Here is a 13,907-nt window from a genome sequence, read left to right on the forward strand (position 1 = left end):
TGGTCTTTCCAGCACGCCAGTGGGTCGCCCGGTCCAGACTGTTCACGGCTGTTTGGCATCCATCATCCATATCCTTCATAGAAGAGTAAAGGGTGCGACGCGCTGCGAAAAGGGAGACAGGAACTTTGAACGGTGATTAGTATACCGGACTTGAAGAATCATCCTTCGCTTGATGTTTGGGCCGAGTTGGGGCCGCGCCGGCCGAAGCTGGTCGTGGTCCAGCCCCGTCCCGGGTGGCAAAACCTATACGATAGCTTAATGACATCCCCACAGAGAAAAGCAATGTGGCCCTATCGTGCACCCACCGGGTGATGGTGTTGCATTGACTCTCAAGTTTCAGCTCCCCTCGCGGGGGAGATCCCTTCGTCCGATGTTCACGGTAATGATCATCTCTCCTCTCAGGGATAAGCGTGCTCGGCGACAGCTAACTCAGCCACAGAGTGGCGTATGAATGCATTATTGACTTTGGGATCTGGCTGTCCGGTAAAAAAAAAAAAAAAAAAAAGGAAAACCCGCCTTCCCCACCCAAAAATGCAAGTCCGAAATGAGGTACGAAGAGACGTCCATTTCTGACCGGGATACCCATGGTAAGATGATCGAGGATCTTCACGCGCGTATCGCCCGTATTCAGATCTGCCACAATTGCATACACGTGCAGCGACGAGTCCGAGGGCAGTTTACTGTGTATAGAAAAGCCTCCTGAGGGGGAATGTTTCTTACTGGCGGTTCTATTGGATACTTTGATCCTTACCGTTCACTTTTGCTTCTGCTGTTGTGCACTTGATAGATCGTCTCGGCTGGTCCCCGGGAAGCAGTGCCCGTAAAAGTCCAGTCTCGAGGCGATAAGATGCGATTTGTCACGGACTTTGAGAGAGTTGGGAGGTTCACAACTGACAACCCATGCACCCTCAGGCTTATCCCCGCTTGAAAAAAAAAAGGTCATCGTGCAGGTGCCAGCGGGTTAACCGGTAGTCAGCCTGCGGGTAGAGGCCGTTAAAGGACGAGAATTGATGCAGGAGTGACTGGGGAATTCCGGCGGTGAATAGTGATAGCACACGGAGACACTGCTATGCTGCACGAAAGCATTCCTCAACCAATTTCAGCCACAATCGATGGCTTGCTCGGGTGGCTCTTCGCTTCAAACCGCACTGGGAAACATCCCACGGCACTGGTTCTGGTCGCTGACCCTTACAGATTAGTTCAGAACAAGCCACAAATCGTCCCGATTACCCTTTTGATATTTAGGGGCCGAAAAAAGAGGCGGAAAAGAAAATTGAGGGAAAAAAGCCATCGCTCGCCCCACACAAGCCTCGGCCATGTGGACGGGTATCGTACATACACAGAGATCCGATCTTCATGCATTGGGGGACGCGGCCCGGCGCAAAGGAGGGCAGTTGTGGGCCTTGTGCCCCAACACTCGCCAGCCGATCTTCATCCTGGGTCCTGACTAGACGAACGCCACACTGGCACTTTCGAGGTTGAGACTGCTCGGACCTGATTGGGTGCTCAACACCTCACACCCTTCATCCCCAGCTGAGAATCCCTGGCCGGACACCAGTGACGATGTGGTGCTTGAAGCCCTACGCTACAGCTGCTTATCCTAGGGTGTGGGCTCGCAGCGGATAGCCGGCGGTTTTCTACTATTTCGGGTGCCTGGCGTCCATCTCGACGCATGGAACCCAAAAAAGCAACCCAGAAGATCCTAGAATCTCGACAGAGCACATGAGGTAGAAGATCCGTACTTCTGTCACAAACGGCTGGCACGGATCTGCATTCCAAAACCCGGTACAGACCAGAATCCGTCGTAATCAGCTCGACCTAACCTTGCTTCAGAGCTGGAACAGCGCGTAGTCGTGGGTCTATTTAGGGCTACCATCTACTTTGATCGATAGACTGCCGCTGACCCCCAATGAGGATCATTAGGAGCGCCCTGAACACTTGCCTTGTCTCCTAGTGCCATCTGACGGGGTCTCTGGTACTCTGTACGATCACCCCATCACCTTAAAAGTACCATAGTCTGCAATTGGTCTGGCATGCACCAGGAGGATCACTGGATAGTACAGCAGAAACACGCGGTGTGTGGAGAGCGAGAATCCTCGGCAGTCATCGACCTTGCCAAAATTCCTGGAGCTGCAGAGAAGCACCCGAAAGAGGAACTAAACGAACTGGTTGCAGAATCTCGCAGTATACGGTTATACAGTTATACAGCTTTACAGCTTTACAGTAGGCTAACGGTAAGGAAAATACCTCCGGGAAACGGTTCGGCCATAGTGCATCCGCCTAGCGGCCCAACCTCGGGGGCGCGGTTCATCACTGTATCTCTGGGCTGTCCGTGCTTTTTTCTCTTCCCATCTCGCACAGCTTCTCCTCCTACCTAGGAGGTTGGCTTTCTCCACACTTTCTGCTTGTCTGCCCCTATGGTGCGCCACAGTGAGGGCGGCCGGTGGCTGAGGAGATCGTCTATAAATCTCCGGATCCCAAGTGTCCCTCCCCTCTCGGTGGGACCCCCGTTAGCGACCTTTTATTATCTTCTTTGTGCCCTTACCAATGCTGCTGTGTGATTCTCACTTTATCAGACATGATCCCTGGCTGTAAGCCTCCCTTTTCTTCTATTCCTTTCTGCGGCTGGAGTGCCTTCAGCCTAGACAACCATCAGGCCAAGTGTGCATCCAAATCCCCGTCGATGAGCCTGTGCTCCATGGTATTGTCTTTGTACCCTACCTTGCAACATAGGGAATGAAGAGGCAGACTGACGAGTAACATAGGTCCCACCAACCATGTCGAGGCAGAACCAGCAGGACGAGCTGGAGTTTCCGCACTTTGCCCTGATCTACATCGATCGGGACGGCAATCTCCGCCACGAAGCCTCCCGCTCCATTGCCGACAGCCGCGAAGCCATTCTATCCCCCCGAGTCACAAATGCATTTCTGCAAGCTGTGGCGCGGTCGAATGAGGCTGTCCCGTCACATTCCACATGTAAGTGTCACATACCCCGTCAAATCCAGAACGGGGAAATTGATTGACTGTAGTTGAACTTGGAGCCCCAACGCCATCACCACCTCAAAGAACACCCAGTGGACAGATCCCTCTCCGACCACAACTAAATCGTGTTGTCAATATCCCAGAGGCCCCCGGGCCGGAAGGGCACGAGCGTATTCCTGTGACCCCCGGGTCTACAATTCAGCCGGCTATGTGGCCGCCGCCGCCGCCAGCCCAGCAAGGACTGTGGCCTGCCTGGTCTAGACAGGGCACGCAACACCAGCAGCACCAGCAACACCAGCAACACCAACAAAGCAGGCAAAGATCCTGGAATGAAGAGCCCAGTATGAGGAGCAACCAGAAGGCTGTAATCTCAATCCGAGACAAAGACTTCCTGCGCCAGTACTATGAGAAAGTTTTCCAAAACTTACAACAGACAAATTGTCGAGTCCTGGCAAAGGCCTACATCAAGCTTGTCGAGCCCCGCAAGCAGGTCAACTACCCCTACAACGGGCGAAAGATCGTTGCTGGTCGGACCCAACAGTTGGAGCCGGACGAGACCAAGCCGCCGTGGTGGCCCTCAGGAGTAAGCCATCGCGAGCCCGACCATCTCCCCAAGGCCGGTAGGAGAGCACCATTTCAAAACGGACGTCTGGCCGACCACTAATGAGATAAAAAGAACGCATCAGACTCCTAGTGCATATCCTATGCGAGTTACGCACCAGCCATGGAGTCACTGCCCGCAGACTCAAAGAAGCAGACCAACCGATTCGTCGCCAAATCTCTCCGCTCGAGCGATTACAAATACTGGACGAGGTCTACCAAGTTAGAGAAGAAGAGGAGAAGTTTCAGGAGGGAGCGACCGGTAGATATGCCCACATTCACTCTGCGCATGCATGGAAACTGACCAGCTCTAGACGGGAAAGCCCTAGTGTCGATTTCGCGAGCGAATCTGCCCGATACAGTCGAGGTCAATTTGAGCCCCGAGGAACGCAGCAGGAAAGGTTCCCCAACCGAAGAGCCTTTCACACACGATCGAGAAACGATAGCAGAAACCATGGTTGTTCGCAGCGGCCCTGTCCGTGCCACTACGGCTACCCAAACCGCATTTACGCCTGGCGAAATCCCCCCGAACTTAATCCCGACGAACTCTCGCCCTCCCTCCCATAGCCCGAGCCAATATATCAACCAAGATCTACCTATACAGCCCGTCTTCGATCCCACAGCCTCTACATCGGTGTCGCAGCAGGAACTGAAGAGAAAACGCCAATGCGTGGAGCCTGGTCCCCCTACCGCTACAAGCCCTGACGCCGTGGGATATTTCCCACCCATGTTTGTTGGCTCTCAACCATTCATGCCCGAGTCGTACGAAGAGCTCCGAAGCTTCCCGGCCCAAGGCGTTCCGACCACAGTCCCGCCCGACGCTGAACCATATGGGGAGAATATGGATAGCTATGCGTTTCCATACTATTTTGATAACTAATGGGCAGCATCTATTGTTTTGAAGCTTTCATCTCACAATAACGAGTTTCCTTGATTTATGGCATTGATGAATGGGAGCAGCTAGTTCGGCTTATCTGCTACATCCTTTATCTTGACTATTGGAGCGAGCATTGATTTGAGAAACAAAAGGGTGGAGTTTTCACGGGTTAGCTATTGACGAAGAATCAATGACTGAAGCATACTTTTCACACAGTATATAAGAGATGAGAATCACTTAATGTGCTGGTAGCGTATCTGAGATTCAAAGCTTGTGACAAAAGGTTGCTGCAAGTAGCAGCGCGCCTCAGGAGAGATCATAAGCTCCAAGATTCCGAACATGAAAAGAATCAAGAGGTACTCCATAAATCCTGCTTTCGCGGGGAATTGATGATATAGAGAGAAAAGACCCCGAAGAAGAGTTTGAAGAATGTATTGAACCGAGAATTAGAATCTCAGCCTAGCATTTGACATAGCAATCTGGAAAAAATGGTTGGGCAACCTGGCCTACGATACTGATGATCGAATCATAGACATAAAGCCGGCTACTTCTTATATTGATAGGTATGATACGGGCCATATCATTCCATCCTGCTTAATGTTCCGCCCCGAATGATCTGCCAAGGTTGTACACGCCCTTATAGACACTGCGAGTACCAGGAATTGGCGTATGTGCAGGTATACCCACTAGCACAACTTGTCGCCCCGGTCCAGCCGGAGCCACCGCACTGGCCATAATGAGCGGCGACGCTTGTAGATGTGCTCGAAATGGACGTGGTCGACATGGTGGAAGTGGTCCAAGTTCCTGTCGCCGTTGTAGCACCTCCCAGAGCAGTGAGGATACCAGTGTATGCAGGCTTCTTCACCAAATTTTCATCCCAGGGGCACGCATCACCTTGACCCGAGAAAGTGCTCGGAACCCAGGAATACTTGTCCGTCCAGTCCCAGATGGTGATGCCTACACAGCCCTCAGTTTCGACACATGCGCCGACAGTATTGCTGTAGTCGGTCTGCTGCTGCGAGAGCAATGCCTGGGTTGAGGGGAGTGTCATCCGGATATCCAGCTCAGTAATAGCAACTTCCACTCCTAGAGCTGTATACGCCGCCATTGTGCTTGCCTGGGAGCTCTTGCTAGGCGTACTGCCGACAATGAAATGAGCTTGTAGACCGACACCGTCAATCTTAACACCGTAAGATTGCACCAGTTTGACGATATTTTGCGCACCAGTTGCCTTGGCACCAGAGTATTCGATATTGTAATCGTTATAGTAGAGCTTGACATCTGAGTCGGCAGCTGCGGCGGTTGCGAATGCGATGGGGAGGTAGGCTTCGCCGATTGTCGTGTACCACAGGCTTTCGCGGTATGTTCCGTCCTCGTTAAGAGCTATACAAAATTAGACATGTAGTAGATAGAAACTCAGACTCCACGCGAACTACCTTCGTTCACGACATCCCACGCGTAGCACTGTCCCTTGTAGTGGGTAACAACCTTGGTGATGTGATTCTTCAGTGCCGCCACCAGCGTCTCATTCGTCCAAGTACCACTGGTAACTAGTGTATTATAAGCAAGAAGATCTCCGAGTAGGCGAGCATGGCTCTTACCCCAGTTGGGTAGCTGGTTGTGCCACACCAAATTATGGCATCGCAGCTTTTGACCATTGGCTTCTGCCAGGTCAGCAATGACGTCCCCATTAGTGAAAGTGAAAGTATTCTGTGTCGGCTCCGTTGCGTCCCACTATCCAGCAACTGTCAGTAACGGTAACTGAATCAGGATAGGCAGTCGTCGCCTAGGCCCACCTTTTGTGAGTTTCCGGGTGTGATTTGACCGAAGTCCGCTGTGTTGTTTAGCTGCGTGACGTAGGCAGTGTCCGTCAGCTCGGGGTTGTCGGTGCCTGTTCCAAAATAAGTCTTTCTAATGGCCACAGCAGCAGTATTCAGGCCATCTCCATATGCGCTGAGGTCGGAAAAATTAGCACCCATCATCTCAATATGGCACTTCCCCCGCATGGACGTACAGCTGAGGTAGGATACAGGCAGCGAATAGCAGAGAGCTTGCGGATAAGTGCATCATCTTGAAATCAAGCCTAGATTTTAGCTAGTGATATGGTCTACCTGACTGACAGTTAGGTTACAGCAAAGAAATAGACTTGTGTGGCGTTGTCTGGCTTTTATAAGAGAGAGGAGTGGGCTTCGAAGTCCCTGAAATGATTTCTCCAACCGCTAGAAGCCCACTACTACTCCCCTGCATGCTAAATTCGGACCCAGTGCCCGTGGCGTACTAGTCACGGCTATTCCGAAGACAACAAGGCATTTACCTCATCTCATGTTGGCGAGACGCTATGACTGACCCTTTCGCCTGTGACTCACTTCCTCAATTTGACAATTTTAGACATCAGATGGTAAGCTTTGAACAAAATTCTTAGGCTGAGCAAGTCTCCCCTTAGAGGGAAAAGAGGATATGACAAAGAAGAAGGGGTTTGCGCGGGCCTTGGAGGTTCCCGGTGTTTGGCCGCAAGCCCCCCGGTTTCAAGTTTGATGAAGGCCGACGGGGTTGTTTCGAGCAAGTTGACTAAGAAATCTCCGTTTACAATTTTGTATTCCACAAAATCTGTGTATTTCCGAGGGAACTTACAAATGAAAAGTATTAGGTTACTTGAGTGCTCCGCAAGAGAGAGAAAGCGCTGATGGCGGAGCAACCTCCGTCTTGACATGCCGGCAAAAGTGCCAAAACAGGCCCCTGCAGATGTTTATCCCCGCATTCCTCACAACTTAAAAGGCTAAATGGATCGCCCAACATGGTATCAACATGGTATTTCGGATAAATGTGGTGAATATTGACGTTTGGCCCTGTCGCTCATGTCCGGGGAAATTATGGACCACTTGCTGATTGGCGTCTCCGTGTGGCTGCGGCATCGCTGGCATCGCATCACGCAGGTTCCGATGGCCATACGATCACTTAGCCTGGAGAACGAACAACCCCTACATGGATGGCTTGTGGGTTCTCGGCTGAATACTTTCGTCTTGAGCGAACCACCATGCCCGCGTCAGACCCGGACACGAGCCCCTCTGACTCGGGTGTGGCGGGCAGGAATTCCTCCAGCCCAGGGCAGCTGCCACGAGCAAAACTCGCAGCTCGTAAGCATCCTACCAATCGGCGGAGACTGCGCTGCTCTCCCTGTAGAGAACACAAGCTTCGCTGCGACCGGCATGTTCCCTCTCACACACACGGTACCGCCGAGAAGGCCTAAGCGAGTGATTATCATACACAGGACTCGCTAGTGGAAGAGATGGCCTCCGTTTTTGGAGGTGAACAGCCGGCTGGCAAGTACTTACGATGCTGTGAGGTTGGATATGTTCTGAAAAAACTCCAGTACGAGTCTTGATCCACCGCATGCTGCTGACATAGATGGCCAAGGTGACCATAAAAGTGGAGTGGCAAAGTCGAGATCAAAGCCTGGGAAATTCTGGACTGAGTATGACCAGCCGGGTTTACTGTTTACTGCATGACGATGTTCAACTCACGTTGGACATGTTGAGCTCTGACCAATGGTTGGATCTTTTGTTTCCAGATGGGTCTTTCCCGTTTCAATGAGATGTATCTATATAGAATCTAAAGACATCGTCTATGTACCACATATGACTAATTTAAACAGGGGTATCAAGTATGCCATAGCAGCATACCTTTTGAGATGAACACAGCACAGAAGCTTAGGCCATTGTGCTGCCGAAAGAAACAATCCAATCCAGTAGTGTGACATGGGTCCATCGAAATGTGAGGCTGATGTTTTAGATGGAGACGTGGCTGCCTGCCCGATCAGGGGAGCTGTCTTGATGCTTCATAACACGGAAGGAAGGGGGAGGGGGTCCAAATGGGAGCTGAGGGATCTGTATTTCCCAATGAGAGTAGTGCAGAAGACTTGAAAGTGGCCATACCGAGCACCGGAATCACGATCTCAGCCCTCCTTCCGTGCCTTCATCTCAGCGATGAAAGCGCCAGTTTTGGAAAGAGGGACAACGAAGATTTTGACAAGCTCGTCGACAATCTCAACCTTGCCGCCAGAGAGAATCTGCAACAAGGGCAGCTTCTTGCCAGCTTTGATTAGACCACCCGAGACAGTCTCCATGAAGCACTCAACGTTGTTGATCGAGTACTCCTTCTTGGTGTCCCACGGCAGCGGGAAGATATAGTCCAGGTGATCCACAATCGAATGCAGCTCGGAGAACGCTTTGATGAAGTCGGACTGGGCCTCCATGGGATAAAGGAAGACAGCCGGGAATTCTACCGAGCTCTCTGGCGAGAGGGGATCGGGAACCAGGCGGATCCTGGTGTCTTCCATGTCTGGAGGCTGATCAGTCCTGCGAGTGCGGATCTGCCGGGCACGAAGAGCCGTGCTTAGAACCAGGTTCTGCTTGCGTACGAGCTCTTCTTCAGCCTTCCGCTTGGCCACGACGCGCTCCACCTGAGCCTTGCGATCGGCAATCTTGGATGCAGCGGTCTGAAGGGCTTTGTTCTCGGAGTCGATAGCCAGACCACGCGAAGCAGCGTCCTCAGCCTCAGCTACCTTATCCAACTTCAGCAGAGCCATTGACGAACGGTAGAAGGCCTTGACATTCTTGGGGTTGACTCTAAGAACAGCAGCGCAGTCGAGGGTGCAAGAGCGGTAGTTGCCTGCGAGAAAAATGAATAAGCAGGAAATTCAAGACAAACCAGCAGATTCAGAAACATACCAAGCTCAAGGTGGCACAATGCGCGGTTGATATGCGAGAGTTCCTCCATCTGACGTAGCAGTTTCTCTTCCGCCTTGGGATCCTCAGGCTTTTCCCACTTGTCCTCCTTGGCGAAGATAACGGCAATACTCTTGGTATACATTTCCTTGGCATCGATCCATCGCTTCTCTTGCACAGCTTCGTTGCCTTGTTCCTTGAAACTCTGGGCGACCTCGGCTCGGCTTCCCTCATTCTGAAGAGCGTGAAGTGCATCCAAAAGAACATTTTCACCCTCTGAGCAATAGAAAGAAGATTAGCATTTCATTCTGTAACATCTCCGTGAGGAATAAGCGAGACTGTCCGACATACTTTCATCACCCGCATTCTCAATATCGGTCATGAACAGCGGGGTTTGGTTCATCATCTTCATCAAGTCTTCTTTGGTATTTGATTTGACCGATGCCATGACGGGCGGCATTTTGGGCGCGTTCGGGTCATTTTGGACCTCCTTCAGCCTCTCTTCGTTGATTGGAAAAGGCGCATCGTTGGACGCGGCGAAGGCGTCGAAACCAGGTTGCGGCAGGTCTTGAGCGACCTGGGAAGGTGGCTCATGAAGATTGAGTGCCTCGTCAAAATCATCTGGGAGCTCCTCAATCCGCGACATTGTGACAAAGAGAGGGAGAGTCGTGTAAAGAAACTCTGTTGGTCATGGACTTTTTTGCGGGGAGTAGAAATCGCCGACAGACAAACAGTGCAAACATGAGGGGAATGTGATGTAAGCTCGGGCGATGTTCGAGTGGATTCCGCGGGGATCCTCATTTCGGCACGTATACTTTTTAGTCTTCACAGTTCAAGTGAATTGTAAATCTTGCGTTGAGAATATAAGCAAAAACCATGCTGATCACCAGCGAACCAAACAACGTTACTCCGCTACCAACTATGATCACATCGCCGAGCCATAACGTGTGGTTTTCCAGCCCCAGATCTCCCTCTGGCTAACGAGTTAGTTATTTGACGCCTAGTTGCTGGCCCAGGAAAGACGATTGCTTGAACCAGCTCTCCAAGATAACAGCATCTTTTCGCGATCTTATGTTGTGTAGTTATGTCACGTAGTTATGGGCGTGCCTACTCATAGAAGCCAAAGATTTTCCCATGACTTCAATCGCCCTCCGCATATCGGAACACCATCACACCGGAGAATGCCCGAGACCCCTCAACCCCGCAATTGCTCGGTTGAAAGACCGAGCCGCCAATATAGGAGTGCTCTTGTGCTTGGAATGAGAATCGGAACCCGAATTCATGGACTAATCCCAGATTGTGACTTCTATCCATTTCGATCAAAGACGGACAGTGAAGAAAGGGCAGAGGCCAACAAAAAAAATTATGGCACAGACTCACAGCATCCTCGTTCTCCCCGGCGACGGCATTGGCCCTGAGGTCATGACCGAAGCCATCAAAGTCCTTAAAGCATTCGAAGGCCCAGAACACAATTTCCAACTACGCCAGGAACTGATTGGGGGTTGCAGCATTGATGCGACGGGCAAATCGGTCACCGAGGAAGTCAAGCAGGCCGCTCTTGAGTCGGACGCCGTTCTTTTCGCTGCGGTTGGTGGTCCGAAATGGGACAATGCTCGCCGTGGACTAGATGGACCGGAGGGAGGGCTGTTGCAATTACGCAAGGCAATGGATATCTATGCAAATCTGCGACCGTGCTCATCTAGCTCACCCAGCGCATCGATTGCGAAGGAATTCAGCCCTTTTCGGCATGAGGTTCTTTTCGGCTCCGAGCAAGACCCCTCTGGCGAAGGCGTGGATTTTGTAGTGGTCAGGGAAAATTGTGGAGGGGCTTACTTTGGAAGAAAGGTGGAGGATCCGACTTACGGTAAGTGGACTACTCTCTTGCCTGGAGGGCTCTATATTTCCAGCTAACGATATACCGGCTCAGCAATGGATGAATGGGGCTATTCCGAAGCTGAGGTCGAGCGGGTCACTCGCCTTGCCGCAGAGGTTGCACTGCGACATGATCCCCCGTGGCCGGTAATCTCTCTGGACAAGGCAAATGTGTTGGCCTCGTCTCGTCTTTGGCGCCGTGTTGTTGAGAAGACTATGACAACTGAGTATCCACAGCTGAAGCTAATTCACCAGCTAGCTGATTCAGCCTCATTGATCATGGCAACCAACCCAAGATCTTTAAATGGTGTGATCCTTGCCGATAATACCTTTGGTGACATGATTTCCGACCAGGCGGGGTCTATTGTTGGGACCTTGGGAGTCCTACCAAGTGCCAGTCTGAACGGGCTTCCGGGTGACAAGACATTGAAGACCCGACCATACGGTTTGTATGAGCCTACGCATGGCTCGGCCCCAACGTAAGTTTGGCCGCATATAAAGATGACAGATACTGGCATATGGCATACTAATTTTGTATAGCATTGCCGGAAAAAACATCGCTAACCCAGTTGCGATGATCTTGTGTGTTGCCTTGATGTTCCGCTACTCGCTCAACATGGAAACCGAGGCGAGGCGTGTGGAGGATGCAGTGCGAAAAGTGTTGGACAAGGGCTTGCGCACACCCGACCTGGGAGGCAAGATGGGCACAAAGGAACTGGGAGATGCAATTGTGGCTGAGTTATAGACTTACAAAGCCAAATCAATTATATTCAGAATTAGATTTTGAATTCTTAGTGATAGGCCATCATCTTCCATACCCGGACCCGAAGGAGCCCTGTCCAGAAACCATAACATTATGCGCCAATGAAGCCACAGTTGTGTACGCAGGTTCTTAGATAGTTGAATACCACAGATACTCCCATTCAACTTCATTTGAAATGACAGGACCCATGATTTCCTCTTCGATATTTGCACCGCATTTTGGGAAAGGCGTTACGTAGACTGGCCTGAATATGCTTTAATGTGATCCTTGAAGGAGAGGCATAAATTATGTTTAAAACAAGATCTGACGTTCGCTCGGCCTAGGCTTGAACAAGGAGCAAAGGGGGCAGTAGTCAAAGAATCCTGAAAAACATAGGCCCTGTTTGCTTGCCATTTTGGACGCACCTGCCATGTTTGATGGACACAGTGGCCCAAAACGCGTCTATGACAACCTCAAAGCCCGCTCTTCTTTCCTTATAAGGCTACCTTCCCTCTTGTTCTCCCCCACGCGTCCTCCTCCATTGACTCAGCTGGTCTTGATACCCATAACATCATTGCTCCCAGTCCGTACCCCTCTCAGCCGGCCAACATGCCAAATGGCAATGATTCTCCTGACCGACAGGGTCTGAAGAGGCCCCTTTCGCGAACCACGCCTCCCGAATTGGCCCATGGATCTCTATTCCAGGCTCCAAGCCCTCCTGGCCCAAGTCCCCAGCCGGGGTTCAACATCATGCGCCTAGAAGGCATCGAGCAACATTCCGATGAGGGCAAAACACGTATCATGAACTCAATCGCCGACGACATGTCCGCAACCTTCAGGTGCATCGCACATCATATGAGAGAGGGCAACCTGGACGATCGCCACGTGGACGGAATGAATTCGACACTCGAGAACATTTGCGATGCTAATGTCAAATACCGATTGAAGCTGGAACACCAGGTAGAGCGACTGCGCACGCAGAGGCGCCTAATGCGACAAGAATACCGGGGCTTTGCACGGGAGATCGATACAATGGGACAGAGATATCGAGGGAAAGTGCAAAGTTTGGCGAGCCAAGTGAAGGATTTACAGAAGGAGGTTGCTTTGTTGACGGGGGAGAAGGGGCTCCTGCGCCAGTTCTGGGAGGAGCAGAGTCAACGGGAGAAGATGGCGATCGGCCGTTGTGTCTCGGAGGAGCGGGCGACGGATGAGGGCTACAACGCCCAGGGTCCCGAGGGTGATGCTGATGAAGCATGGGAGGAAGAGAGCGACCACCAGGAATAGGTGGTGGAGTGAACAGGGGCAATGGTGATTTCTTGTGTTTTCTATGGAGTTAGAGGCGAGTTGCAGGTGGTCGTTTGCAAATCAGTCATGTTTCACAAGATGGCCAGTTGTGGCCGTCGACGTCCGATTATCTGACACCTTTTCGGTGGTGAATGAAAACATCCTACTAGTCCCATGGCAAAATAGCGATGGTCCAAGTTCTGCATCAATTTGATTGAAGCAATCAGCTTGCAAATTAAAAACATGTAGTCTCCGACCCGAGAACACGATCGCGTGCTATGCCGCAGCTGGCATGGGTAGGGCCAGTCGCACGGGTTGGCGATAACGTCGGCTTCCAAAGTTCCGAGGCATTCAGATCTACCGCCGCCGGCTTATTCGGGCAACGATGACTTCACCCGCTTATCGCGAACACGTTTGATCCAGCCCCAGACCTCCCAGAATGCTTTGGAGAGTGACCGCGAGAACGGCCGACCGTCGGAACATTTCGCACTCGTCGAAGCGGCCGGACCGCGCTGTCTGGTTGTGGCAAACGAGGCCATCGCTGAAAAGCTCGACACTGATAGAGGGTTATCGTCGACCGACGAAAAGGGACCTCGGCATTTTCGCCGTCGAATGCGCGCAGGCTGATTCGACCCGCGGATCCACTTGCTGTCGTTCATGTGGGAATACTCCAGACTCTTGACCCTTTCCATTTCCCCGATTTGCCTTTTTTTCTCTTCTGTTCTCATATCCTTCAGCTCTTCATCATCTCTCTTGAAGACCAGACCATAATCGCCACTGAAGTGAATTTGCGTTCCTGACCCGGACTTTCTTTTGCCTTCCACGA

At 51.6% G+C, this 13,907-nt stretch overlaps 6 protein-coding genes across 6 annotated transcripts; 3 read left to right on the top strand and 3 right to left on the bottom strand.

The window, feature by feature from the left end:
- Positions 1 to 2,777: 2,777 nt before the first annotated feature.
- N7482_000122 (DUF2841 domain-containing protein) lies at positions 2,778 to 4,462 on the top strand (the record flags this gene model as incomplete). Its single annotated transcript, XM_056682247.1, has 4 exons — positions 2,778 to 2,982; positions 3,030 to 3,602; positions 3,659 to 3,844; positions 3,897 to 4,462. The coding sequence occupies 4 exons, from the start codon at positions 2,778 to 2,780 to the stop codon at positions 4,460 to 4,462; spliced, it is 1,530 nt and encodes a 509-aa protein (XP_056545853.1).
- A 634-nt stretch (positions 4,463 to 5,096) lies between these two features.
- N7482_000123 (putative endo-1,4-beta-xylanase) lies at positions 5,097 to 6,529 on the bottom strand (the record flags this gene model as incomplete). Its single annotated transcript, XM_056682248.1, has 5 exons — positions 5,097 to 5,842; positions 5,896 to 6,009; positions 6,061 to 6,193; positions 6,256 to 6,412; positions 6,474 to 6,529. The coding sequence occupies 5 exons, from the start codon at positions 6,527 to 6,529 to the stop codon at positions 5,097 to 5,099; spliced, it is 1,206 nt and encodes a 401-aa protein (XP_056545854.1).
- Positions 6,530 to 8,411: 1,882 nt separating this feature from the next.
- On the bottom strand, positions 8,412 to 9,829 carry N7482_000124 (HSP70/90 family co-chaperone CNS1; the record flags this gene model as incomplete). The annotated part of the gene is made up of 3 exons (XM_056682249.1): positions 8,412 to 9,127; positions 9,187 to 9,459; positions 9,535 to 9,829. 3 exons carry the CDS (start codon positions 9,827 to 9,829, stop codon positions 8,412 to 8,414), a joined length of 1,284 nt encoding a protein of 427 aa, XP_056545855.1.
- Positions 9,830 to 10,548: 719 nt separating this feature from the next.
- N7482_000125 (3-isopropylmalate dehydrogenase) lies at positions 10,549 to 11,800 on the top strand (the record flags this gene model as incomplete). Its single annotated transcript, XM_056682250.1, has 3 exons — positions 10,549 to 11,047; positions 11,111 to 11,534; positions 11,596 to 11,800. 3 exons carry the CDS (start codon positions 10,549 to 10,551, stop codon positions 11,798 to 11,800), a joined length of 1,128 nt encoding a protein of 375 aa, XP_056545856.1.
- A 606-nt stretch (positions 11,801 to 12,406) lies between these two features.
- N7482_000126 (uncharacterized protein) lies at positions 12,407 to 13,081 on the top strand (the record flags this gene model as incomplete). The annotated part of the gene is made up of 1 exon (XM_056682251.1): positions 12,407 to 13,081. The coding sequence occupies one exon, from the start codon at positions 12,407 to 12,409 to the stop codon at positions 13,079 to 13,081; it is 675 nt and encodes a 224-aa protein (XP_056545857.1).
- A 371-nt stretch (positions 13,082 to 13,452) lies between these two features.
- Positions 13,453 to 13,740, bottom strand: N7482_000127 (uncharacterized protein; the record flags this gene model as incomplete). The annotated part of the gene is made up of 1 exon (XM_056682252.1): positions 13,453 to 13,740. One exon carries the CDS (start codon positions 13,738 to 13,740, stop codon positions 13,453 to 13,455), a length of 288 nt encoding a protein of 95 aa, XP_056545858.1.
- Between the last annotated feature and the right edge of the window lie 167 nt (positions 13,741 to 13,907).

The sequence above is a fragment of the Penicillium canariense genome (assembly GCF_028826845.1).
Source record: "Penicillium canariense strain IBT 26290 chromosome Unknown utg000001l_segment0_segment0, whole genome shotgun sequence".
In the NCBI taxonomy this organism is placed as follows: domain Eukaryota; kingdom Fungi; phylum Ascomycota; class Eurotiomycetes; order Eurotiales; family Aspergillaceae; genus Penicillium; species Penicillium canariense.